The sequence below is a fragment of the Phanerochaete carnosa genome (assembly GCF_000300595.1).
Source record: "Phanerochaete carnosa HHB-10118-sp unplaced genomic scaffold PHACAscaffold_6, whole genome shotgun sequence".
In the NCBI taxonomy this organism is placed as follows: domain Eukaryota; kingdom Fungi; phylum Basidiomycota; class Agaricomycetes; order Polyporales; family Phanerochaetaceae; genus Phanerochaete; species Phanerochaete carnosa.
The window spans coordinates 2077488-2100815 of record NW_006767633.1 but is presented as its reverse complement, the minus strand read 5'-3'; the positions used below and the strand labels follow the sequence as shown (position 1 = coordinate 2100815).

Here is a 23328-nt window from a genome sequence, read left to right as displayed (position 1 = left end):
CGACAAGCGACATGGCGATTCCTCGGGAGATCTATCTCCATATCTGAGGCACTGTTACGCATGCCCCCTCTGCTCACCTCGCTCCCCTCCTCTGCTGCTTTGCCACCAAGCACACACAGTTCACTCTCCTAGACGAACGCTGCTCACTCACACAGAATGCCTGTCGAATACAAATCCGTCCCCCTAGAAGACTTCTCCGAGCACTTCTCCACGACGATAGGTATGCACCTCGTCGTGTGACCGCACGTCCGCCAGCTCACGCCACCCAGAACTGTCCAGCGTCGCCCTCGACGGCCAAGTGTGTTCTGTTTCAGACGAATTTTTCGCCAGTGCGCATCACCTTTTGTCGGTCGAGGTGAGCCATTCTCGTTTGGGGCGATTTCGTCTGCTTTTGTGCGGGCTGGGAAAATGACGCACGTACCAGCCCGCGCCAAGTCTCAAGGGCCAGTTCGGACCAAAGGGTGCGCTTTACAGCGGCTGGGAGTCCCGCCGGCACAATCCCACCTACGATTGGTATGCCGCTTCCCTGAAAGAGTTTTGTTCGCGCGCGTCCTGAGTGCGCCTGCCCGTCCCCAGGTGCATCATCAAGCTCGGATGTTCAGGTGTCGTCCTGGGTTTCGATGTCGACACCTCCCATTTCAACGGTCAGCTGATGCCTGCGAAACAGCTGCTTTGTCGCATTGCTGACGCCCCTCCAGGCAACGAGGCGCCTGAGGTCTCAGTCGACGCCATGTACCATCACGGGAGCCACCCGGCGGAAGACGACTGCAGGGTTCGTCCTGGATACGCCCATGTTCTCTGCGGCATTCTACCGGAGCCTGCTGACCCCGAGAACAGTGGCAGGAACTCCTGCCGAGGGTGCGCCTTGGGCCAAACTCCCGGCATCTCTTCAAGATCCCGCAGAGTGTGAGAGTCAGCTACGTGAAACTGAACATGTACCCCGACGGTGGCATCGTGCGTCCGATGTGTTCTTCTCTCCTTACGTACCGCAGCCAACCACTTGCTCCCCCCCAAAAAACAAAATACACACAAACAGGCCAGGTTTCGCGTGTACGGCCTCGTCGAGCCCCAATTTCCATCAGAACTGGGACAAGTGTTCGATCTCGCCCTGGTCTGCGCGGGAGGACGAGTCGTCTTCACTTCAGATCAACATTTCGGCGCCGGGTCCAATTTGATTCTTCCTGGAAGAGGTAACGACATCCCGGAGAATGGAAGGCATCGACACTGATCGCTAGTGGCTGTAGGGAAGGACATGGGCGACGGCTGGGAGACGAAGCGAAGCAGGGAGCCCAACCACAAGGATTGGGCCATTATAAAGCTGTGAGTGCACACGGCGTGGGCCACGTCTCGGGCTTCTGCTGACGGTGTGCAATTTCCAATGCTGACCGTGATGGCACAGGGGAGATGCCGGTCTGCTCTCGTACATCGAGATCGACACAGCCCACTTTATGGGCAACTTCCCCGAGTCGTGCGAAGTGCACGCAGCGTACAGCGCCGATGTCGTGCCGCAGGGTTTCGAAGAGAAGGACTGGACGCTTGTCCTGCCCCGCACGAAGCTGGGACCCCACGGGCAGCCCCGCTTCCTTCTCGAGAACGTCGACAGGCCGTACACGCACGTCAAGGTCACCATTTATCCGGACGGCGGTATCAAGCGGGTGAGGGTGTTCGGCCGCCGGGCGTGTGCACGGAGCAGGGCGGGTGTGGCGCAAGCCGGCGAACCCTTGACGACTGAGCACACGGCCGTTGCACTGCCGACTGATGATGCGTCTCCTCCCTCCGACGCGTCGGACACCGACCATCCCCCGCGCGTGCACACGACGACGACGACGACGACGACGGTGCTGCCCGCGCTGCCACTGAGCCCGGAGGCGTTTGCGCCGTTCGGGCAGGTCGTGCAGGCGTACGCGGACGTGCACGCGGTGCCTGACCCGCGCAGCACGCGCGTGACGGGCGCGAACGGGGGCACGGCGGTCAAGTTCCACAAGCTCGCGCTGCTCGAGTCGGCGTACCCGCTCGGCTCGGGCGCGAGCACGGGCATCTCTGTCTACCGGTGCACGACGCCGGTCGTGCGCGCGCGCGGCGGCGGCGCGTGGGCCGTCGCGCTGCTCGAGCGGCACCCAGCGACGAAGCAGGCGTTTGTGCCGATGGGCGAGGCCGTCGGGAGCAACGCGCTGGAGGCGACGCCTGGGAAGCGGTACCTCGTCGTCGTGGCGCTCAACGGCGAGGAGGACGACAAGCCGGACTTGCGGACGATGCGGGCGTTTGTCGCGTCGGCCGGGCAGGGGATCATGTACAACACGGGCATCTGGCGTAAGTTTTTTTTTTTTTTTGCTGCCTTTGCGGGTCTGGATCTCACTCCGGCTGCGTCTCAGATCATCCGATGGCGGTTCTGGACGGCGTAAGTCACGTTCTTGATTGGTAGCCGCGTGTGCCTTTTGTCTGACGGGTTTTTTGCAGCCGATGGATTTCGCGTGTGTGGAGACGCAGATTGGGAACGGAGACCCGCTTGACTGCGAGGTGGTTTCTCTGGATGGGTACGCGGTGGAGGTGCCCGCCGCCTAAGTAGGCAGCTCATGTACACGCGGGAGAAGTGACCGAATCGAGTAACTGTCTTTGTGGCGCGCACGTGACGATAAGATTGCAACAGATCTGGCCGAGGCATTTCTCAGCCTCGTCCTCGTCGTCACTATCTCCTCAGTTATTCTCTACAATGGCCTCGCTGGGACTGACCTCGATCCGGACAACCGGCACCAAGATCGAGATCGTCAACCAGCTGCTCCTCCCGCACTCCGTCCAGTTTGTCGAGATCGACTCCATCGAAAAGGCCCACGATGCCATCAAGCGCATGATAGCACGCTTCGTCCCACCTCCTCAACACACTCGCCGCTCACACCTCACACAGATCCGTGGTGCGCCCGCAATCGCGTCTCTCGCAGCCCTCGCGGTCGCTTCCCATCTCTCCCTTGCCCTCGACGCTCCGGCCGCCCCGGAGTGGCTCTCATCCCCTGCTGCCCTCCAGGACCATGTACAGCCCCTCCTTGATTATCTCTACACCGCCCGTCCGACCGCCGTCAACCTCAGCGCTGCCACCCGTCGCCTGACCAGCACCCTCCAGGCCGGCGTCGCCTCTGGCAAGGACGCTCGCTCCATCGCCCAGAGCCTCGTGGCGGAGGGCAAGGCGATCGACGACGAGGACGTGTCCCGGAACAGGGAGATGTCCAGGCGCGGCGCGGAGTGGCTGCTCGAACAGGTCGCCAAGAAGGGCAAGCTGCCGGCAGAGCTGCAGCTCATGACCGTCTGCAACACCGGGTCTCTCGCAACATCCGTAAGCACCCCTCCTGCCCGGCTTGCCTGTCAGCCCCGGTGACGGTTTTACGCGCGCGCGCGCGCGCGCAAGGGTTATGGCACGGCGCTGGGCCTCATCACCCACCTCCACGAAACAGGCAAGCTCAAGAGGGCGTTCTACACACAGTCCACGCCCTATCACCAGGGGTCGCGGTGAGCCCGCAACTCGCCCCTCGCGGCCAGGCCCCACCAGCGCTGATGGTCGAGCCCCAGACTGACCGCGTTCGAGCTCCAGTCGCTCAAGATCCCCTCCACGATGCTCTGCGACAGCATGGTCGGTTCGCTCTTCCAACACCACGACATCGCCGCTGTCGGTAAGTCCACACGCACGCGCCGAGTCCTCGGCGCCGGCCTCTTCCTCCTCCTCCTCCGCTGATCACGGTCCCACATACACACAGCCGTCGGCGCCGACCGCGTCGCCCGGAACGGCGATACCGCGAACAAGGTGCGCACGCCCACCGCACACACTTGTGTGCTCTACGACGCTTTTGCAGCGTGTGGGGACAATGCCTGACACCGCGTCGCGCAGGTCGGAACGTACAACGCCGCCGTCTTGGCCGCGCGCCACGGGATCCCGTTCATCGTTGTGGCGCCGGTGAGCACGGTCGACCTCGAGACCGAGGACGGCAGCAAGTGGGTGGCACCGACGTTTTTTTTTAATTGTTAATGCTTGACGAGCGGGGCGTTCACCTTTTCGTGCCAGGATCCCGATCGAGCAGCGCCCTGCGCTGGAGGCCTGCTTGGTCCGTGGCGCACTCTACCCCTTCGCCACCGATGAAGGCGGCGTCAAGCAGCAGGCGACCGTCATGGTGACGCCGGACAACCTCGACGGGGTCTACAACCCGAGTTTCGACGTCACACCCGCCGAGCTGATCACGGCCATCGTGACTGAGAAGGGTGTCGCGGTGAAGGCGGACGGGGCGACGCGTTTCGATCTCAGCAGCGTCGTGTAAAGAGTTTTCAATGTAGAAAGCTTAACTGTGTAGACGACAGCTGTCTTCTGGCGGGATTACATATGCAATGTAAGAGATTTGCAGGCCGGTCGCTTCAGATCGCCGAGCTGGACAGCATTTCGTCATGGGAAAGCTTGTCAGAGCGTCACCGCGAAGCGGGATCCTCGTGCTTGTACACACACACCCATGTTCATACCAACCCCAGCGTCGGCATACCAGGGTCCCGACGCTAGAACGTGCACTACATTCCGTGCATAAGCCATGGTACATTGAAACGCGTGCAGGGGCCATAGCAACCGCCGGACAAGCGTCGCCGCCGCTTCTGCTTCAGCCGGCGGCGCCCTCGAATGGTGGTGAGCACGGCTACTTTCGAGTGGAAGAGAGTACACACAGGCCGTCAGAACGGCAAGCGAACTGGTTGTCCAGGGTGATGGTGATGAAGACAAAAAAATGTTGATCCCTGCAGGCCCCCCCATCTTGATCGGCGTACTTGAGCCGTGTGGGGGGTCGCCGACGCCTCCCATCTTTCACCTCTACCTTCCACCTTCAGCCCGGGACCCGCGCCCTCCCTCCCTGTCGTTCTTTTTCTTTCCACCTTCGACACCATGAAACTGTCCGCTCCTTTCGTCGGCCTCATCCTCGCGGTCGGCGCCGCCCAGGCCGCGTTCCCGCACGCTGAAGGCGGCCTCTCTGCCCGCGAGCACCACAAACGTCTCGGTAACCATGCGCGGGACCTCGTCAACGGCCGCACCATCGTCCGTCCGCGCCGCCGCTCTGACGGCACCAAGAAGTGCAAGGCTAAGACGTCGGTGAGTACCCGCTGCCGGGCGCGTCGTCGGGTGGTGCGCTGATCTGTGGTGCTGTGACAGAGCTTGGGCGCGCCGCCCTCTTCCACCGCTGCAGCCCCTGCGCCTGCGCAAACCAGTCCTGCGTCCACCGAGTCTGCTGCTGTCACTACCAGCGCCGCGCCCTCTCCTCCTCCCTCTGAGGCGCCTGCTACCACCAGCGCTGCGCCCTCGCCTCCCCCCTCCGAGGCACCTGCCACCACTAGCGTCGCCCCGCCTCCGCCTCCGCCTGCTTCCAGCTCTTCTGCAGCCTCGGCCGCCAGCGAGAGCGCTGGTGCGTTCGCGCTCAACACCCTCACGTCGAGCGAATGCGGTGCCAGCGGTGCTACAGGCAAGTAGGACCCTCTGTTGAACTCTCAAAAAAAAAAAAATGAATCAACCTGTTGTTGCTGTTGTAGAACAAATCACGGCGACCGCCGGGCCCAACGGCGCGGAGAGCTGGCTGAACTGCGGGATCCAGGGCGCGGGGTGGAACCCGCCGCCGATGCAGGTCAGCGACGTCGTCTCGAAGGACCTGAACGACGCCCTCTCGGAGCCGAACAGCCCCTTCGCCAACTGTGAGCCGTACGTCAGCTACTTTTACCAGTACGGCGGCCAGTACGGTGGTGAGTTGAGGTTCAGAGATGTGAGCGTGAGGCCGCTGTTCTGAGCTGCTTTTTTTTTTTTCGCAGTCCCGCCTATCTTCCTCGCGTCGATCGCCATGCAGGAGAGCTCGTGCGACCCCACCAAGACCGGTGGGGCCGGCGAGCAGGGTTTGATGCAGATCACTGTCGTACGTCTTCCAGCCCACCCGCGCATATCCGGTCCATCCACTGACGCGTGTCCTTTTTTTTCTTTTCGCACAGGACAAGTGCGGCGCGGCGCCCAACGGCAACTGCAAGGACCCGAACTACAACATCCAGCAGGGTGCGCTCTTCCTGTCCGGGCTCATCAGCGACAACGGCGGCAACGTCCTCCTCGCCGTCGGCCAGTACAACGGGTGGGTGAACGGCATGACCGAGGCTCAGGCCACCGCCGCTGCCGACACGGGCTGCTGCCCGTGCCAGAACAACCTCGACTAGTACGTGTTCCCCCCCCCCTCCCCCCACCCGTTTTCCTGCTCTCTTCTTGCTACGGGTGTGCTCTGGTGCTGACACCGGCGTGCGATTGCAGCCTCATGCAGTTCTTCAACGGCTGGGTCCTCGGCACCGACCCCACCGCCAGCCCCCGCCTCGGCCAGTTCTTCAACCTCGACATCTGCGGCACCGGCCAGTAGAACTCAAGACGCTCGCGTCTCTTTTTCTTTTTCGATGATACCCCCTCCCACCTCCCGCTGGCCGCTGGCGCCGCGCGCACACCCCCATGGCCCACCAACGCTTGATGCTTGATGGCTTCTCGATATGCATATGACGTGATGACTCTTGCCGCTGCTGTTGTTAATGTTCCGCGCAGTGCATATATTGTTCTCCTGCTGGTTAATCATACGCATATTCACGCCTAACCTGCTGTGCTTGATTATCTGGTCGGCTCCGACCGGCGTGGCATATATAAGGATTCGCAGCTAGTTTGCTCTTAAAGTTGATGGCTGGTACATTGATCGTCCAATGACTTTGGTACTCGCAGGAGAGCTCGGGCGCTCCAGCGTCCTGCCACCTTCCGGTTTGAGTGAAAGGCCTCCCAGAGTGGTATCCGCTCAGTAGCGACCTTGTCGAGGCTATACACATGTGAGTCTGCGCAAGTGTCATTTGGCGTTTAATAGCTGACTGAAAATGGGCTTTGTTACCGTGTGCAGCAGGGCTTCTCGAATAGACTCGGAGCACATCGGACGCAATCGACTGACTGGTACTTCACCGTGTTGACACCAACTTCTTGGCGGTGTGCATAGCAACTTATTGACGCGACCCTGGGCACTTGTTAGAAGTTCTATGCGCCCTTGAGCACGGCATGTGTTGTTCGGCACAAGCCTCGTTCCCAGTCAGGTATAAGGGATGCCTGTTCGGGTACAAGACACGCACAGGACAACGTCTCCTGGCGTCGCGATGTTGGCGAAGGCTGCGGACCGTTCAAAAATCCCTGTGGTCCCTCTCTTTGGTGTGCTGCTGCTGACTCGCCCATCCCTCTTCCCTGTTGTCCATTCGAGGCCGCATCCGTCTGTGCTGCGCACATACGCTGGAGCGTTGCCGTTCAAGTATCTGTCCTGTACCTATAGTACCGTGCCGCAAAATGCCGCTCAAGCTTTTCGATTTCGCGTTCCTCTTTTCCAAGAACAGGACGGAGAACAAGTGCTCGATTGACATCCTTCCGAACGACGTCCTGGTCGACGGCGTGTTCGACTATCTCGACGTGGTCGATATTCTGAGGCTCCGGCGAGTACGTGCTTCGTGTCTTTCATGCGAACGCGTCAAATATTAACGCATTTCTTGCAGGTAAGCAAATTATATTACCACCTTACGCACCATGCCGTCGTTTGGAAGCGCTTGGTCCAGCGGACTACGCTTCCTCTCCCGCCTCTCCCGCCTACGAAGCGGCACAACCTTGAGAACCTCACCGGAATCGAGTGCGAGCGGCTCCTCACGCGGGCGTACTCGGTCGACAAAATATGGTGTAAGAACCCGAACTTCTACGATAATTGGCAGTTCGATGCATACTACCACATCGCCCACATGGCCATGCTCCCCGGCGGCCAGTTTCTCGTTGCATCTGTCTGTGACAAGGACAGGGAAGATTGGTGGGTCGTGGTGTACGTGTTGGACAATAGGTATACCGCGGTTCCGATCCTGCGCGAGTCGACAAGGTCCAAGGCATACCATCTTACGGCAAAGTACCTTACGTTGCATGGTGTCCACGGGATCATGGTGTCTTTCGTAACAAGGCTCTGGAAGCATCGTGCCGACTGGGACCGGGGGTGCGTTACTGTCTCAGTGAACATCGACGCATAGCTGATTATCTGTTTCGTAGAGTTAACATTAACGAGTATGCCGCCGAGTATGATCTCGACCCGCCTTACCCGATCAAGTACGAGTGCCACACGTACCATATTCCCCTCGAGGCTCTCGAAGCCCAGTCCGACCCTCGCATGATACCAAACTCGGGGGACTACATCAGCCGTGCTCTGGTGCAGGCCAAGGGCTTCAACCACGTCTACATGATACGGTCATCTACTCCGATCTCCTCCGTAAGCCTTGACGACATTTACGGCGTGCCCTGCATCACGGCCGTGAAGCAGCCGGCGACCATCATGTTTAAGCCCCTGACGGTCCCATCTGTTGCGCCATCTATGGTGACCCTGGCACCAATCCAGGGTCATGAGCACTTCGTGAGTGTTCCATCTTGTTCCTGTGTGTCTCAGAGCTAAAATATATTATAGTGTCACCGCATCAAAGCTGTTCGAGCGCTGCCTCTGCAGCGGCAGTGGCTCGTATTCCACGAAAGTCGGCTTCCGCAGAACCTATCCAGGCACCCGGTCACCTGCTTCGAGTTGATCAGTATCCCCGACAACAAGACGGGTGAACGACTCGAATATATCCATTCATCGCAACTGGACTACTATCTCGCGGACGACACGTTCGCGGAGGTGTACATCACGGAGCACTCGACGCCGAACTGGTTCGACGACTCGATCGTGCCTAGCATCCGGACGCGCTGGCAGGATGACGGCTGGAGGCCCGGGACGGTCAGCGCATTCCTGCGGACGACGTCGCCTGAGGACGGGCTTCTGCGCATGACCTTCTATCCACGCAAGGTCGAGCAGCAGTCTGGGCACGCCGCCGCGCCCGTCTTCGCCGGCCGGTCACACGAGAAGCCCAAGCACGTCTGGCGGTACGACCTCGAATGGTGCTCGCCCGTGCGTTTCATCACCGCACACACCAACTGCAAGTACCGCATCCTCGCCGGCTCGCGCCGCACGCTGCTGTACACCGTGCCGTGGGACGCGATCTCGAACAGTCCTGAGATCCACGCGTTCCATCGCTACTACGACAGCGAACTGGAGGCCGAGCATCCGGAGATGGTGAACGGAGAGCTGGTCGTCAACGAGGCCCCACGCTATCCTATCCACCGGATGCCTTTCCAGTTCCCGCCGGGCCAGAGGTTCGAGACGATCTGCTGGGACGAGACCATCGGGCGGGTCTGCTTCGTCGCACCCGAAGACACGAGGGTCCTGGTGCTGGACTTCTCTAAGCGTCCTAAAGAGGGTGAGTATCAGTTCTTCTGACCTCCCGTGGGATATTCATCCGCGTGGCGAAGATTTCTTAGGACGCAGGCTGCCGATTGCCCTTGAGCAGGACGAAGACGCAATGCTCGAGCCCGATGAGTATCATGAAACCCCTGGCGAGCCTGTCGCTTGAATGGAAATCACAGAAGCTCTGTAGCGGACCATGTCGTCGGCCTCAATTTGAGACTGACCCTGAGCTGTTGCACGATTAATCTCATGAACATTAAACTTTTCCCTCTTGCCTGGGACTTCGTTAACTCTTAGAACTCCATCCGCTTGCGCTGTAGACGCAGTCATTGTGCCGCTTAATGTCTAGCATAGTGATATCGCTGCATTGTAACATTAATCTACGCGATAGGCGTGATGGAATACGTCCACAAACACGATTTATTACCGGCAACGAGACCGAGATGGCTATGCCAGCTTTTGACCACGATCTCCACATGATCTTTCCGTGGAGATGAGTCCAGAAATGCGAGAGCTGGGCCGGAAGACCCTAGCATATTCCTGGGAATTGGCGCATCATCCTGTGCGCAATCCGCGTGGACATGCGTTTGGGCCTCTCAATCTACGAGACCAGTTCCTTCCTGCCTGCAACAACCATGAGCTCAGAATCTGGTCTCTCGACTCCTGCTTCATCCACACCACCGACATCGGCACCGGCATCACCGGCGTTGAATCCAAAGGAGCTACCAGAGCCTACGGAAGAGGCGAAACAAGAGGCGGCTAGAATCAAGGCCTCGGCCAACAAGGCGTTCCTCGGTATGTAATCGCGTGCGCTCTCGGGCACTCTCGCCTTAGCTAACTTTGCACTTAACGCACGCCTATAGATCATCAGTTTAACGAAGCGGCTGATTTGTACACGAAAGCCATCGAGCTGAATCCCAAGGATGCCACGCTTTGGTGTAATCGGGCCTACACACGGGTCAAACTCGAGGAACACGGGTATGGACTTGCGGATGCCACTACGGCCATTGAACTCGATCCGAAGTACGCGAAGGCATACTACAGGTACGTATCAATATGCTCTGCGCGAGACGATGGCACTGAAGAACTAGCAAGACGAGCGACATGCTACCTGCAGACATTGAAGTACAAGCAGGCTATCGCAGACTTCAAGAAGTTGCTCCAGCTCGAGCCGCAGAATCAGCTCGTGCGGACTCAGCTGGATAGCACGACAAGGATCATGCGAAAGTTCGAGTTCGAGAAGGTAGTGCTCGCATGTGCGTTAGACTACCGCGGAGCTGACGCGTCCCTCAGGCTATTGGGATGGAAGAAGAAAAGAATGCGGTCGAGAGATGTCTCGAAATAATTCAAGAAGGTGCGTGCATCGTATCGGTGCTTTTCAACGTAGACGTTCTGATGTTCCTCATCAGGCGGGTGCGATCTCGACAGAACGTACGACGGCCCGAAGCTTCCCCAGTCGGAAAACGGCAAATATTCCATCGACCTCGACTTCATCCACGCTATGCTAGAGCTGTTCAAAGCGGGCAAGACACTTCCACGAAGGTTGGAACTTTGATATATCACCGTACGGCGACTATTCTAAACAAGTTCGAGTTTAGATATGTATGGGAGATCATCTTGGGTGCTCACAACGAGTTCGTCAAAGAAGACAGTCTAGTAACCCTTGACATTGAGGACGGCACGACTTGCGATGTCATCGGTGATGTGCATGGCAAGTACATATGCACTACGCTATGTCGCTTGCTGACCTATGGGCAGGCCAATTCTACGACATGCTGCACCTCTACTCACTTACCGGAGAGCCGAATGAGAATCACTGCTTGCTCATGAATGGCGACCTCGTAGACCGTGGATCATGGTCCATCGAAGTCATCCTTACCGCGCTCGCGTTCAAGTGTGAGTATCCTCGCTCTACGTGTTAAAGCGCTGCTAAGGCGCTCCACAGGGCTGTATCCAAACAGGATGTACATTAACCGTGGAAACCATGAGACAAAGGAGATGAACCGGACGTACGGCTTTGAGGGTGAGGCGAAGCACAAGCATGGCGAGCAAACGTACAAGGTACGTTAGATGCTATATCGTATCTGGGAGTTCTCACTAACCTGTCTCCTAGTTGTTCGCTCATGTCTTCACAGCCAGCAAGTCGCACTCCTTGTGAATTAGATCACGACTCTGACATTCCAGTTCTACAGTGCCACTGGCAACCCTGATCTGTGCGACTAAACCTCCGTCATCACCTTCGAAGAGCGCGATCCTGTCACCTGAGGGCAAGAAGCGGTTCTTCGTTGTGCACGGCGGCCTATTCAGCAAGGATGGCGTCACGCTCGAGGAAATTCGCAAGATCGAACGTATAGGACGTCAACCGGGTACGGAAGGTCTTATGTGTACGTACCGTTCATAGCCGCATCCCAGCATTTTATATTGACCGTGTCGTCCTTTAGGCGAGGTACGCAAACGGTTCCACTTCTGTCGATAATTCAGATTACGTACTGACTGCTTGTCTGTTCAGCTTCTCTGGACGGACCCGCAAGAGCTCCCGGGGCGAGGTCCAAGCAAGCGGGTACGTCCTTGAGCCCTACATTACCGCGTAGTACCCACCTGTGACGGGACATAGGGCGTAGGCATTGCTTTCGGTCCTGATGTCACTCGACGGTGGTGCGAGGCTAATGGAGTAACTGGTGTAATTCGCAGTCACGAAGTCCGTCAAGGTAGGGTCTTCACACTCATGGTAAGATATTGTACTGACCTACTGTGTTAGATGGATACGCAGTCGAGCATGGCGGGCTCTGCACAACGGTCTTCTCAGCACCCAACTATGTTGACCAAACTGGCAACAAGGGCGCATTCGTGAGTGGTGTCTTTATTTTTGTATGCCACATGTATCTCAAAGTCGCGGCAGATCCGTATCGATGCGGAAGGCACACAAAGATACACGCAGTTCGATGCCAAGCCGCACCCACCGATGAGACCTATGGCTTATGCCTCCGGCGGCCTAGCAAGCCTCCTCATGTAAGGGCATTGCAGCTGCAACGACTGGCCGACACGCTGGCATTCTCCGGGATTTCAAGTGAAAGGATGACGTATCGGTATTGCCACACGTATCGCTATGTTTACTCATACTTTCCTATACGGAACTACTCACCATGACCTACCATCTGTGCTCTGTTGTGTACGTCACATTGCTACAACCTAAACTGCATCACCAGAGCCGCCATACCCGGAAGCGCAAATGGGCTCTAGAGGCTTGACTGTGCTTGTGCGTGTGCAGTGCTCGGTCCCGACCAGTCAAGTGATATAGTCCCAGCACGAGGTCACGGCGCAAAGTGTACATCGTTCGTCGAATGAGTGAGAGTTCTGCGCATGTAAGACTGGCCGCTACCTGCAACTGTTACACAGCCCGGGCTCTTCCAAAGGTGGCCAACTCCCGACGCGCCGGCGGGGTTACACCCGAACGGAGGCAGGATAACAACTTAACAACCGCATCGTCTCACTTACAGAGGCCAGACAGTATTATCCGATAGATGGTGGACGTTCCAAAGCCCTAGGTCACCCATGTACGATCCAAAGATGCGCCTCGACGAAGCTGGAGCTGATGCTATGGGCGTCTGTTCCCCGAGGTTCCACGTCGCCTTTCACGCCCATGGCAATTCGGCCTTATTCATATTCATTCTCTCCGCCGCCGGTATTTATACGCTGGGACCTGTAGTTTAGTCCTCGCGACTACTCTACACTCGTTCTCATGCTGCCGCGGCATCTATACACGCTTGTGTTTACGTTCCTGCTGCAAAGTGGTGCGGAGGCGAGCGGCCCACAGACTTCATTAGCAGGCGGAGGGCTTGGAAAGAAGGAACAAGTGCAGGACGTGCTAGATCACAAGCCGGTGACAGAAGCATCCTGCAAACAGTTCGTATGTGCCAGCTACTCTCTTTTCACGATGCCGTCATAACATCTGCGCTAGCCGACTGGTCCAATAGACACGACTTCGTGCGACTTCGAGACAGTCGAAAGCGTGAACGATGCCCTCTACACTCATCTTCATGATCTCGTGCAAACGCCGTTCTTCAAGTACTTCAGAGTGGATCTTTACCGTGACTGTCCCTTCTGGCAGGAGCATGGTCTTTGTATGAATAGAGAATGTGGGATTACGACTGTGGACGAGGTTCGTGAGCACTCTTCACTATCGCACTATCCTTCTGACTTCTATACAGAAAGAGATACCTGAAATTTGGAGGGCGGCTGCGCTGAGTAAGGTCGAGATACCACATAAAGACCAGGTACGCTACAGTTCGCTTCGGCTCAGACATGGTAGCTTACCGATCTCACAGCTGCATCACTTACCGGGATGCTACTACAGAGATTCGGATTTCTGCTTCTTAGATGATATGTCCGAGGGTGATTACGTAGACCTCACGCTCAACCCCGAACGTTTCACCGGCTATACAGGACCGTCAGCGCATCGCGTTTGGAGTTCAATATACGAAGAGAACTGCTTTGGTGTCTCCCACTTTGATACGCTTGGTGCATTCACGGAAGAAGAGGAGGCAAAGACCTGTCTCGAACAACGGGTGTATTACAAAATCATTTCAGGTACATCTGCTCTTACTTTGCCTGCGCCTTCTCTCACTAGATGCAGGCCTTCACACAAGCATTTCAACGCACATCTGTTATGACAACTTCAACCAGTCCACAGGCGAATGGGGTCCAAACCTCCAATGCTTCATCGACCGTGTCGCGTCCCACCCCGAACGCTTGGAGTACATGTACTTCAACACAGTCTTACTCCTCCGGGCAGTTGCTCGCATAGGCCCCTATCTTTCGGCATATGACTATTGCGGTGGCACCGGAAACCACGAGACCGATCCGTACACCTTAGGTGAACTGAACAGTGTAATCAATATCGCACAGAATGTCGGTAAATTCGACGAAAAGACTCTGTTCCGTGGGCCGAATGCAGAGGTAGGTATTCACTTCCTTCAGCTTGGCTTGCATCGCACTCATAGGCACATAGATCCTGAAAGAAGAGTTTAAGCAGCACTTCCGCAACGTTTCACGCATCATGGATTGCGTGGGCTGCGACAAGTGCCGTCTCTGGGGCAAGGTCCAGACCTCCGGTGTAGGCACCGCTCTGAAGATCCTCTTCGAACTCGATGAGAAAGCTCTCGAGTATGTCTTCCCCTTACGATTAGACTAGCTGAATTACTCATCGGAACACAACAGCCCGAAGCTAAACCACAATTTGCTCTCACGCTCTGAGGTTGTTGCTCTAATAAACACGCTGCACCGCTTCACAGAGAGTCTGCATGCCGTGAACGAGTTCAGGGACATGTGGCAGCGCGAGGAAACCGCTCAGAAGGGCAAGCTACTCGAGAAGGTTGATGACGCGTCATCAGTAAGCGCGTCCACTACTCGAAACCTTTCCCGCAGATTAACTTGGCTGTGTCACTAGCCGCGGCAATCCCCTCTGGCTGGTAGCGACGTTCTCAGGTACGAACTGCTTGCAGACCTGCAACGCTGGCTGCGCGTATGCAAGCAGAGCACAGTATTCTGCGTGAGAGGCATCTTGGCCGGTCTCCGGAGCGCGATAGAGGCTGTTACAAAGCTGTTCCAGCTCTCCGGTAAGGATCGTGCACCGCATATCGAGTTCTAGCGTCGTGTCTCTTTTTGTCTGTCCGCTTCCCAGGCTAGTATTACAATTCGCAATACTCCAATGATGCACATTGATGCACGCTTCCCGACGGCACTACGTTCTGCCTGAAGTGGATGGTCAAGCGGCGTGAATTAGGTATTGTGTACATTAAGTCCGCACAACAGAAATAGCTCGACAGATAGTTCACAACAGCAACATTGACATGAACGAACGCATAGCGATGCTAGAAATACAGTTCAGGGATGAGTCCGTGTGTATAAAGTACGTGACTGCTCGTCTACGAAGAGAGGGTAAAATGCGTATGTGATGATCAGAGTAGTGCTCGGCCTTCGTGGGCCAATCCATTATAAAGCAACATCCCAGACAAGAGGCAGAAGCTCCTCTCCCTGGGAATCCAGAAGCCTCCTCCACAACATGACGAGGCTTCACGCGAGCCTCGGAGTGCCTCCTCGACCCGCCCTCGGTAGAGCACCGGCTCCCGATCGGGGCGAGCGTATCCGAGGCCGCAAGCCGTCCTGCGTACTCACGCGGCTAGTCGCAACATCAGGCCGTATGTCACGATCGTGCTCTTGGCCCTGTTGAAGCGCCCTATGCCACTAATCCCGTGCCCAGTATGGGCGCGCCGGTGGCCGTGCTCAAAGGCATGCGTGATGGTGGTGGTAACGTTCGGGAATGTACGTGTCGTAAATCGGGGAAGCACGGGAAAACGCTTTGACACCAACGAGAATAGTGTCGTAACAGAGAGAGCCTTGGTCATGACCTGCATGGCCTGGAGTCAGCGATGTTGACAGACAAGGGAAGAGATAGAGCGGACTGCTTGTTATTATCGCCCGTGTCATGAGGAGTCTCCTGTGATATTGAACATGCCGTCAATGTCTGAGTATGGGCTCCGGATCAGCAGGGCCTCGGCCTGCATATTCTGTAACATGATATTCAGTCGTCAAGGGGCAGTCAGCATGAATGGGAGTCGTACTGCAATCGTGATATTAGAGCTCATTCCGATCAGCGCCGCATTGCCGAACGTGATACGAGGACTCAATGCTTCGATGTGTTGTGAGAAGTAAGGCAAGGAGGTGAGGAAGTTCGCAATATACTGCGGTGTCGAGGTATTGGGGAAGAGGAACGTGATGTTAAAGTCCAGATGGTCCGGTGCTGTGAGGTTGGAAGGGACCTAGTGCAGACAGTCAGATGAGGGGAGAGGCATAGAGCTATGTACCCACATAAATATACAGCCCATCAGACCCGGCGAGATTCATGAGGCAGACACTTGTCTGCTCTCGAATATCTGTCCCAGTATACGACATGAGGACATCCACGGTAGCCCGCGGATTGGTAGAGTTGGGATTGATGCCCACAGTGAGTGAACCCGTAACGGGCCCCACTAGAGACGGCACACACGAAACGTTCGACTGCACAAAAATCGTCGGCGTCACCGGTAGATAGTACTCCAAGCTAATCAAAGAGGTCAGTAATCAACAAAAGATAAATGAGGCGGACGACGTACTGGGCTTGTAAGACTCCATCCTGCCACTGATCCTTAAAGTCCCACGAGTTGCATTGCGTCGCCGAGTCGACAGGAACCGGCGTCGCTCCCAGATTGAACCCTGTTGATGAATTACTGCCCAACTGCGGCGGCGAGGGGTAGAGTACGTTTGGGGTTTTGTAGCTTTCACTATCATGTCGTGTTTTCTAAACAGTGGATTCAGAGATACAGAGAGAGAAGGCACAAGGAAGAAACACACCACTACGATCAGGGGCACGCCGATGGCTACGGTCACCACAAAATACGCGACAAGGCCGTATATGAACCACCTCCACCTCCTCGACCTGGGCTTTACATGGAAGGGCGTTTTCAGATTCTCGTGCTCCTGTGAGGTCTCGTAGTCTGGAAGCGACGGTGTCGGGGTCCCAGGCCGCCTAGCCACTGGGTGAGCGGGCGGGGGGCTAGCGATCTTGGGGAACTGCTCCTGGTCTTCATCGAGAATAATCATCGCAAGCGATGTGGGGAACCAGAGAGCACAACTATCGCATCCAGAGGAACGACGAGCAGGGGGTGAAGGCGTTATCGAGGACGTCGAGGACGAAGATGGTCGTGAGTGTGGGAAGGGGAGAGTGGAGGGAGGGCGGCTAAATCCACGCGCTGACACAAACCAACTGACTACTGAACGTAAATAGGCGGCGTCTCCTTGTTGACCCCCCGCTGTGTTGGTGGCGGGCATGCTGTATACAGCTACCTCCCCCTGCGGTGTGAGCATACGGAAGGCGTACTCCGCATCGCTCTGGAAGGCTCTTTAACTGCTTGATATCGAACGAGACTCGATAGTTTGAGCCGTTCGTAACGGCGAATGGAGATATTCAGCCAGCAAGGAAACAGCGTCGAATATCAGAACTGTTCTATGATTGTCTCTCGCTCGTGCGGATCGGCGTGGACTGTCCGTGCCACAGTGTCGACGCTGGTGTTATCCACAGGCTTTTCCTCAGGAATAAATGATCGTGGCACGTAGAGTCTGCTCGACTGATTCTCTGGTCACGTCTCTGGCTCGCCACGCCCAGTGTCCTCCTCGGGCTCCTTCGGAAGATCGCACACTCTGGCGGTCTTGCCCATCCAAAAATATCTACCGGAGCATTTGTGCGCATCATTTTCCTCAACGGGAGAGACGGGCGCTCCGACTTGGAACGACCGGCCTCACTGTGATGTCATTCGATGCAACTGAAGAGCATTTCGCGGACTGGAGTGTGAAACTTTGAGTGGGCTTTGACGGCACTATCGTGAGGGATTGGGCAGTAGACTACGTCAATCAATGCAGTGTAAACGACGCGGATACCGCGTCTCACCTTTTTCTTTTCCTATGTAGGTGATGCCACTTTGTCCGTCATGGGTTAGGCGAACACTAGCAACACTAGTTCAAGTCGGTCGTGTCCAAATGAAGTAACTCCGAGACTCGGATAACGTCGACATTATTTGAGTATATAGTAGTCAAGTATTAAGCTCATAATGTACAAGGTACCTAAATACATATGTGAGGCAATAATGCGGCTAGCTGGGGCCTCCAGCCAAGATCGAAGCTCATGATGCATAAGCGGTGGCGATGCGTATGTTAAAGGGAGGTGGGAACAGACCATATGCATTATAAGCTTGGCAACTACATGCATAGAGCTTCGTCAACAGTCTCAGCTACCCAGCTGACGTGCACACATACATGCCACGTACGATAACACAGTTCAAGCATATACATTTGGCACCTGTCTTGTGTGCACAGTATGCTCGAACTCATCCATCCAGCTGACGTATAACATATACATGTCACGTACGACAAGACAGTTTAAGCATCTGCACTTGGCATCTGTCTTGTGTGTATAGTATGCTCGAACTCATCTTTTCAGCTGTCATACACATACACATGCCATGTACGATAGGACAATTCAAACATATGCACCTGACATCTGTCTTGTGTGTACAGTGTGCTGAACTTGAAGAAATCTCCTTCCCTCGCTGTTAAGGCGGACTTAGCGCTGGCCTCGCCCCATTCCATCACTAGCTCCTCACTCGCAGTACATATCGTCTCCATATTCCTGACAGACGAGAACAAGCACACGTTGTTTACCGTGAGAGGATCCGCAGAACAATTTGGAATTACCGTCTGCAAAGTAAGAAAACTTCCGAAGGAGGTGCTCGTCAGCAGCGTACGATTGCGTGATAAGTTCACCATCGCACGCTATATAGTCTGGCCTCCATGCAGTCCGCATCTACACTCAAATCTCCTCAGCCATTGTGGCGTCCTCTCAGAAAGACACCACGCCCTTCTTTTCTCTTGTGAATTAGACGTTTAGCTATGGCCAACCAACCCCACGGCGGTATCCTAAAGGTATATTTTCTGTGGCGATGATCCATCGGAGCTCCTAATAACACCATTGCAGGACCTGGTTGCACGCGATGCACACATTCACGAAAACCTTAAGGCCGAAATAAGGACTCTCCCTGACATCGTCCTGACCGAGGTAGGAGCAGCTTGTTCCGATCTGCCAGAGTAGACTGAAGTTTGCGTATAGCGCCAGTTGTGTGACCTCGAACTCATTGCCAATGGAGGTTTCAGCCCTCTGGAAGGATTTTTGAACGAGGCCGACTACAAGAGGTGCGTATGGTGCCACATGCTCGAGTCCCATGCTCACGGCCTCAAAGCGTTGTGGACAACCTTCGTCTCGCAGATGGCACACTCTGGCCAATGCCTATCACGCTTGACGTCTCCCAAGCAGATATCGATAACAAGCACATCGCCGCCGGTAGTCGTATAACGCTCCGGGATCCACGCGACGAGGCAGCACTTGCTATTATCACTGTGGAGGATGTTTACCGCCCCGACCAGCTGAAGGAGGCGACTAAGGTCTTCGGGGCCGACGATCCAGCTCACCCGTCGGTCAGCTACCTTCGTAACAAGGTCAAAGAGTTTTATATCGGAGGAAAGGTACAGTCTATCCAGCCCCCGACACACTTCGACTACGTTGCTCTTCGCTGTAAGTGTGGCTTTAATCCGTCTATAACCACGCTTCTGACACTCACTGCAGTTACACCCGCTGAGCTCCGCTCGCACTTCAAGAAGGTCGCCTGGCGCAGAGTTGTTGCTTTCCAAACTCGTAATCCGATGCATCGTGCGCATCGCGAGCTGACCGTCCGCGCTGCCCGGCAGAGGCAAGCCAACGTCCTCATCCACCCCGTTGTCGGACTTACCAAGCCGGGCGACGTCGATCACTATACTCGCGTCCGTGTATACGAGGCAATTATGCAGAAATACCCGAACGGAATGGGACACCTCGCTCTTCTTCCGCTTGCGATGCGCATGGCCGGTCCTCGTGAGGCGGTCTGGCACGCCATCATTCGTAAGAACTTCGGCGCGACACACTTCATCGTCGGTCGTGACCACGCCGGTCCGGGGAAGAATTCGCAGGGCAAAGACTTCTACGGCCCGTACGACGCGCAGGATCTCGTTTCGATGTACCATGAGGAACTCCAAATCGAGATGGTGCCCTTCCAGCAGATGACGTATCTTCCGTCAACGGATGAGTACCAACCCGTCGATGAAGTACCGAAGGGTGTACAGACTCTTGACATCTCCGGCACTGAGCTCCGCAGACGGCTGAAAACTGGCGCCCCCATTCCTGACTGGTTCAGTTACGAGTAAGTTTGCTATTCCCGCAGAGCTAAACATCCTCTTACCACGCATTACCACGCAGTGCTGTCGTTAAGACTCTCCGTGAGAGTTATCCACCACGGTCGAAGCAAGGATTCGTCATTCTTCTAACGGGTCTCCACAACTCCGGCAAGGACACCATTGCGAAGGCCCTGCAGGTCACTCTCAACCAGCAGGGAGGCCGCAGCGTGTCTCTTTTCATTGGCGACAACATCCAGGCAGAGCTTGGCGCCTCGTTCACCGAGTCCTCGGAGGATCGTTCTAAGAACATGCAACGCCTCGGCTTCGTTGTTGCTGAGCTTGCCCGTGCAGGTGCTGCTGTCATCGCAGCGCCTGTTGCTCCCCAGCAAGCGTCGCGGGACCTTATCAAGGAGACAGTCTTGCACTCGGCAGGTGCTGGCGGAAACTTCTTTACAGTGCACGTCGCAACGCCGCTCGAGCATTGCGAGGCTATCGACCGTAAGGGTGTCTACTCCCGCGCTCGTGCCGGCGAGTTGAAAGGCGTTGCCGGTGTCGACATCGTATATGAGGCTCCCGAGCGCGCCGACCTCACCGTCGACGTTACTACTCAGAGCATACCTGAGATCGTCCACAGTACGTAACTTTGCTATACATTCCGCTAAGCGGTTGACTGATTGAACCGACAGGCGTTGTCCTCCTGCTCGAGACCACCTCCCTTGTGTAAATCTTTTAGCTTGGCGTACCTTTGTACCTGTCTATCTCCATTGTCTTGGCCGCCACAACTCCAAGGGCCGACTCTCGAGTCCGCCCCGGGCCCGTTGCTGTCTGACCGGCATATTCACGCACACTGTATACCACACATATACTCTCGTCTTTTGCATATAATAGACTATCTGTATCGTTCCATGTTGCTGCAAGTCCTCGGCGGGGTGGCCATCTCCTTGCAACGATAGCTATAAACTATAAATGAATGCTGTGTGAAGCGATACTGGCGGTGTGCCGAGTGCCGCTAGCCGTCTGCGCACTGATGATGGCTGTGCGAGCGCGCGCCTTGCCGATTCCTCGCCTCCCGCCACTACTTCAAATATCAAGTCGACACATTCTTTTCATGCCTCTGCTTTGACGGCTCTACAATACTAGCCCGATACCCGACTGCTACTTGCTTTTTCTGCCTGCCGCCCGGGACACGCTAATCGACGCTTACTTCTATCTGACCCGCCTGGCGCGTGTCGTACTCCGAGCGATGAAGTTCCTAGTTACCTCGCTGCTGCTCTACCTGACTTTGTTACTTGAGGCCGATGCTCTGCGGATAAGTGGGAGACGGATCCCATGGGAGGAGAGGCTGCAAAGGAGGGGGGCCATGTCCGCTACACTGACAAATGATGGAGACCTCAAGTACTTCACCAATATAACGCTGAACGACGAGGTATTTCCCGTGCTCATCGATACAGGAAGGTGCGTGATGTGCCTCTACATGTTCATTCAACCCTTCTAAGCTAAATATCGCAGTTCCGACTTGTATGTCGCGGGTGATGTCGCCGGAGCAGGTAGTACGGGAAAAAACGCAACCGTTACTTATGCCATCGGTGCTGCCTCTGGTGGGTGCAACGGATATCACTTTGGAGCAGGAATTTTAAACAGCAGATACCTCTAGGCCCTATTCTCACTGCGAAACTGGAGATCGAGCAATTCACTGTCATGAATCAATCGTTCATTCTCGACCAGTCCGGAAACAATCCCAAAGGTCAAGGACTCATTGGTCTTGGCCCCAACTCTGGCTCCGAAACTCACTCCGTACTCAACAACCCAAACGGTGACACGCCGCTCGACCGTATTTTCCGCCAGAACACCTCGACCCCGAACTACCTAACCATCTATCTTGGACGGAGCGATGACCCCACGAACTCCTTCCCTGGCGACCTGACAATCGGACAGCCCGTTCAGGGCTTAGAAAATGTCACGAGCATGCCAAAACTGCCCGTAGTCAACGTTGACGACGGCTTAGCGCAGCATTGGCAGGCCCTCCTCGATGTCGATGGCATCATCGGCCCTGACGGTCAGCCAGTGCAGGTCACTTCGCAAGTCAAGAACGGCGGTACGAATAGGCTGAACGCCATCTTTGACAGTGGCTTCTCGCTCCCTCAAGTGCCCCAGTGAGTGTGCCATGATTACTGCCTTCGGGATAGCTGCTGATATAGTGCAGAGCTGTTGCTGATGCGTTCTACGGGCGTGTACCCGGTGCACAGCTGACGAATTTCACTGGTCTCGGAGAAGTGTACACGCTGCCGTGCGATGTTGAACTGAATGTAACCTTCAAGTTCGGCAATATCAGCTATCCCATAAACCCACTCGACACAAGCTTGTCTGAGCTTGACAAAACAAATGCGTCTGGTAATCCTGTCTGTGTCGGTGCCTTCCAGCCTATTCAGCCCGGTGCGCAGTCTTCCACGTATGACATGATTCTTGGCATGGCATTCTGTACGTTCCTCTCAAATACAACGGTTTTCCGTAGCTGACTGGCAGTGCAGTGCGTAATGCATACATGCTCATAGACTACGGCGATTTTGTTGATGGCTCCTCCTCAAAGACAGCCCCTCCTTACATCCAGCTGCTGCCGCTTACGACAGACCTTGCGGAGGTACACTCTGACTTCGTCAAGGCCCGCCTCATGGGTGTTGACAACACGGGCAACTTCAAGCTTCTGCCGGAGTCGGTCCTGCCGCCAAATAACGATGACAGCAGCAACAACAACGACAACGAGAGCTTCGCAGAAAAAGTGCACCCATACTTGCCTTATATTATCGCGGGCAGCGCGGTACTGGGCGCGGCGCTGCTCATTGCCGTTGCATTCTGCATTGCCAAGAGCCGTCGCAAGCGTTACCGCCGCCTGCACGACCCCGCGCCTGCTGGTCTAGAGTACGGCCAGTATGGATACCACAATCAGGAGGCACCACCCTTCATGCAGTATCAGCCTTCCCGAAGGTACTAGGCACCGCCCTTTCCTCGACCTTGCCCTGAGGCAGGTGCCACAAAACCACAACATGTGCATCTTCATCACTCATCTTTACCGGACATTGCATAGGACTGCTTCATTTCAGGGCTGGGAGATGATCTAGCTGTAGAGATCTATTCGCTCTCGATGGACACTGCCTTCAAGTATATACTATCCTATTTATTCGACGCCCGCAAAACAGAGCGCATCGTGTTTGGATTGTCCCAGAGAGGGAATCCC

The 23328-nt window shown here is 55.8% G+C and overlaps 9 protein-coding genes across 9 annotated transcripts; 8 read left to right on the top strand and 1 right to left on the bottom strand.

The window, feature by feature from the left end:
- The first annotated feature begins 117 nt into the window (after positions 1 to 117).
- Positions 118 to 2618, top strand: PHACADRAFT_258394 (uncharacterized protein). The gene is made up of 11 exons (XM_007397135.1): positions 118 to 220; positions 270 to 355; positions 425 to 513; positions 577 to 644; positions 699 to 772; positions 838 to 954; positions 1037 to 1194; positions 1249 to 1320; positions 1400 to 2310; positions 2373 to 2398; positions 2458 to 2618. The coding sequence occupies exons 1-11, from the start codon at positions 157 to 159 to the stop codon at positions 2560 to 2562; spliced, it is 1770 nt and encodes a 589-aa protein (XP_007397197.1). The 5' UTR covers positions 118 to 156; the 3' UTR covers positions 2563 to 2618.
- Positions 2619 to 2710: 92 nt separating this feature from the next.
- Positions 2711 to 4298, top strand: PHACADRAFT_162899 (uncharacterized protein; the record flags this gene model as incomplete). The annotated part of the gene is made up of 7 exons (XM_007397134.1): positions 2711 to 2851; positions 2903 to 3325; positions 3398 to 3498; positions 3559 to 3659; positions 3744 to 3790; positions 3875 to 3978; positions 4049 to 4298. 7 exons carry the CDS (start codon positions 2711 to 2713, stop codon positions 4296 to 4298), a joined length of 1167 nt encoding a protein of 388 aa, XP_007397196.1.
- A 556-nt stretch (positions 4299 to 4854) lies between these two features.
- Positions 4855 to 6620, top strand: PHACADRAFT_258390 (glycoside hydrolase family 23 protein). The gene is made up of 6 exons (XM_007397133.1): positions 4855 to 5107; positions 5168 to 5474; positions 5542 to 5748; positions 5815 to 5915; positions 5989 to 6203; positions 6296 to 6620. The coding sequence occupies exons 1-6, from the start codon at positions 4904 to 4906 to the stop codon at positions 6396 to 6398; spliced, it is 1137 nt and encodes a 378-aa protein (XP_007397195.1). The 5' UTR covers positions 4855 to 4903; the 3' UTR covers positions 6399 to 6620.
- A 290-nt stretch (positions 6621 to 6910) lies between these two features.
- PHACADRAFT_175013 (uncharacterized protein) lies at positions 6911 to 9733 on the top strand. The gene is made up of 5 exons (XM_007397132.1): positions 6911 to 7492; positions 7549 to 8027; positions 8081 to 8438; positions 8490 to 9315; positions 9368 to 9733. Exons 1-5 carry the CDS (start codon positions 7346 to 7348, stop codon positions 9466 to 9468), a joined length of 1911 nt encoding a protein of 636 aa, XP_007397194.1. The 5' UTR covers positions 6911 to 7345; the 3' UTR covers positions 9469 to 9733.
- Positions 9734 to 9937: 204 nt separating this feature from the next.
- On the top strand, positions 9938 to 12315 carry PHACADRAFT_58827 (uncharacterized protein; the record flags this gene model as incomplete). The annotated part of the gene is made up of 14 exons (XM_007397131.2): positions 9938 to 10097; positions 10166 to 10346; positions 10398 to 10545; positions 10596 to 10656; positions 10712 to 10844; positions 10901 to 11037; positions 11061 to 11198; positions 11248 to 11363; positions 11416 to 11444; positions 11487 to 11690; positions 11784 to 11862; positions 11917 to 12010; positions 12061 to 12149; positions 12202 to 12315. The coding sequence occupies 14 exons, from the start codon at positions 9938 to 9940 to the stop codon at positions 12313 to 12315; spliced, it is 1683 nt and encodes a 560-aa protein (XP_007397193.1).
- A 682-nt stretch (positions 12316 to 12997) lies between these two features.
- Positions 12998 to 15034, top strand: PHACADRAFT_258384 (uncharacterized protein). Its single transcript, XM_007397130.1, has 8 exons — positions 12998 to 13209; positions 13261 to 13461; positions 13511 to 13576; positions 13628 to 13889; positions 13936 to 14258; positions 14311 to 14465; positions 14520 to 14691; positions 14749 to 15034. Exons 1-8 carry the CDS (start codon positions 13042 to 13044, stop codon positions 14947 to 14949), a joined length of 1548 nt encoding a protein of 515 aa, XP_007397192.1. The 5' UTR covers positions 12998 to 13041; the 3' UTR covers positions 14950 to 15034.
- Positions 15035 to 15784: 750 nt separating this feature from the next.
- Positions 15785 to 16940, bottom strand: PHACADRAFT_196928 (uncharacterized protein; the record flags this gene model as incomplete). Its single annotated transcript, XM_007397129.1, has 5 exons — positions 15785 to 15868; positions 15923 to 16120; positions 16170 to 16401; positions 16454 to 16638; positions 16692 to 16940. 5 exons carry the CDS (start codon positions 16938 to 16940, stop codon positions 15785 to 15787), a joined length of 948 nt encoding a protein of 315 aa, XP_007397191.1.
- A 1791-nt stretch (positions 16941 to 18731) lies between these two features.
- PHACADRAFT_258381 (uncharacterized protein) lies at positions 18732 to 21001 on the top strand. The gene is made up of 7 exons (XM_007397128.1): positions 18732 to 18815; positions 18868 to 18948; positions 19000 to 19082; positions 19130 to 19461; positions 19513 to 20122; positions 20179 to 20729; positions 20783 to 21001. The coding sequence occupies exons 1-7, from the start codon at positions 18783 to 18785 to the stop codon at positions 20818 to 20820; spliced, it is 1728 nt and encodes a 575-aa protein (XP_007397190.1). The 5' UTR covers positions 18732 to 18782; the 3' UTR covers positions 20821 to 21001.
- Positions 21002 to 21219: 218 nt separating this feature from the next.
- Positions 21220 to 23328, top strand: PHACADRAFT_258379 (uncharacterized protein). Its single transcript, XM_007397127.1, has 5 exons — positions 21220 to 21551; positions 21606 to 21694; positions 21751 to 22249; positions 22300 to 22574; positions 22625 to 23328. The coding sequence occupies exons 1-5, from the start codon at positions 21340 to 21342 to the stop codon at positions 23083 to 23085; spliced, it is 1536 nt and encodes a 511-aa protein (XP_007397189.1). The 5' UTR covers positions 21220 to 21339; the 3' UTR covers positions 23086 to 23328.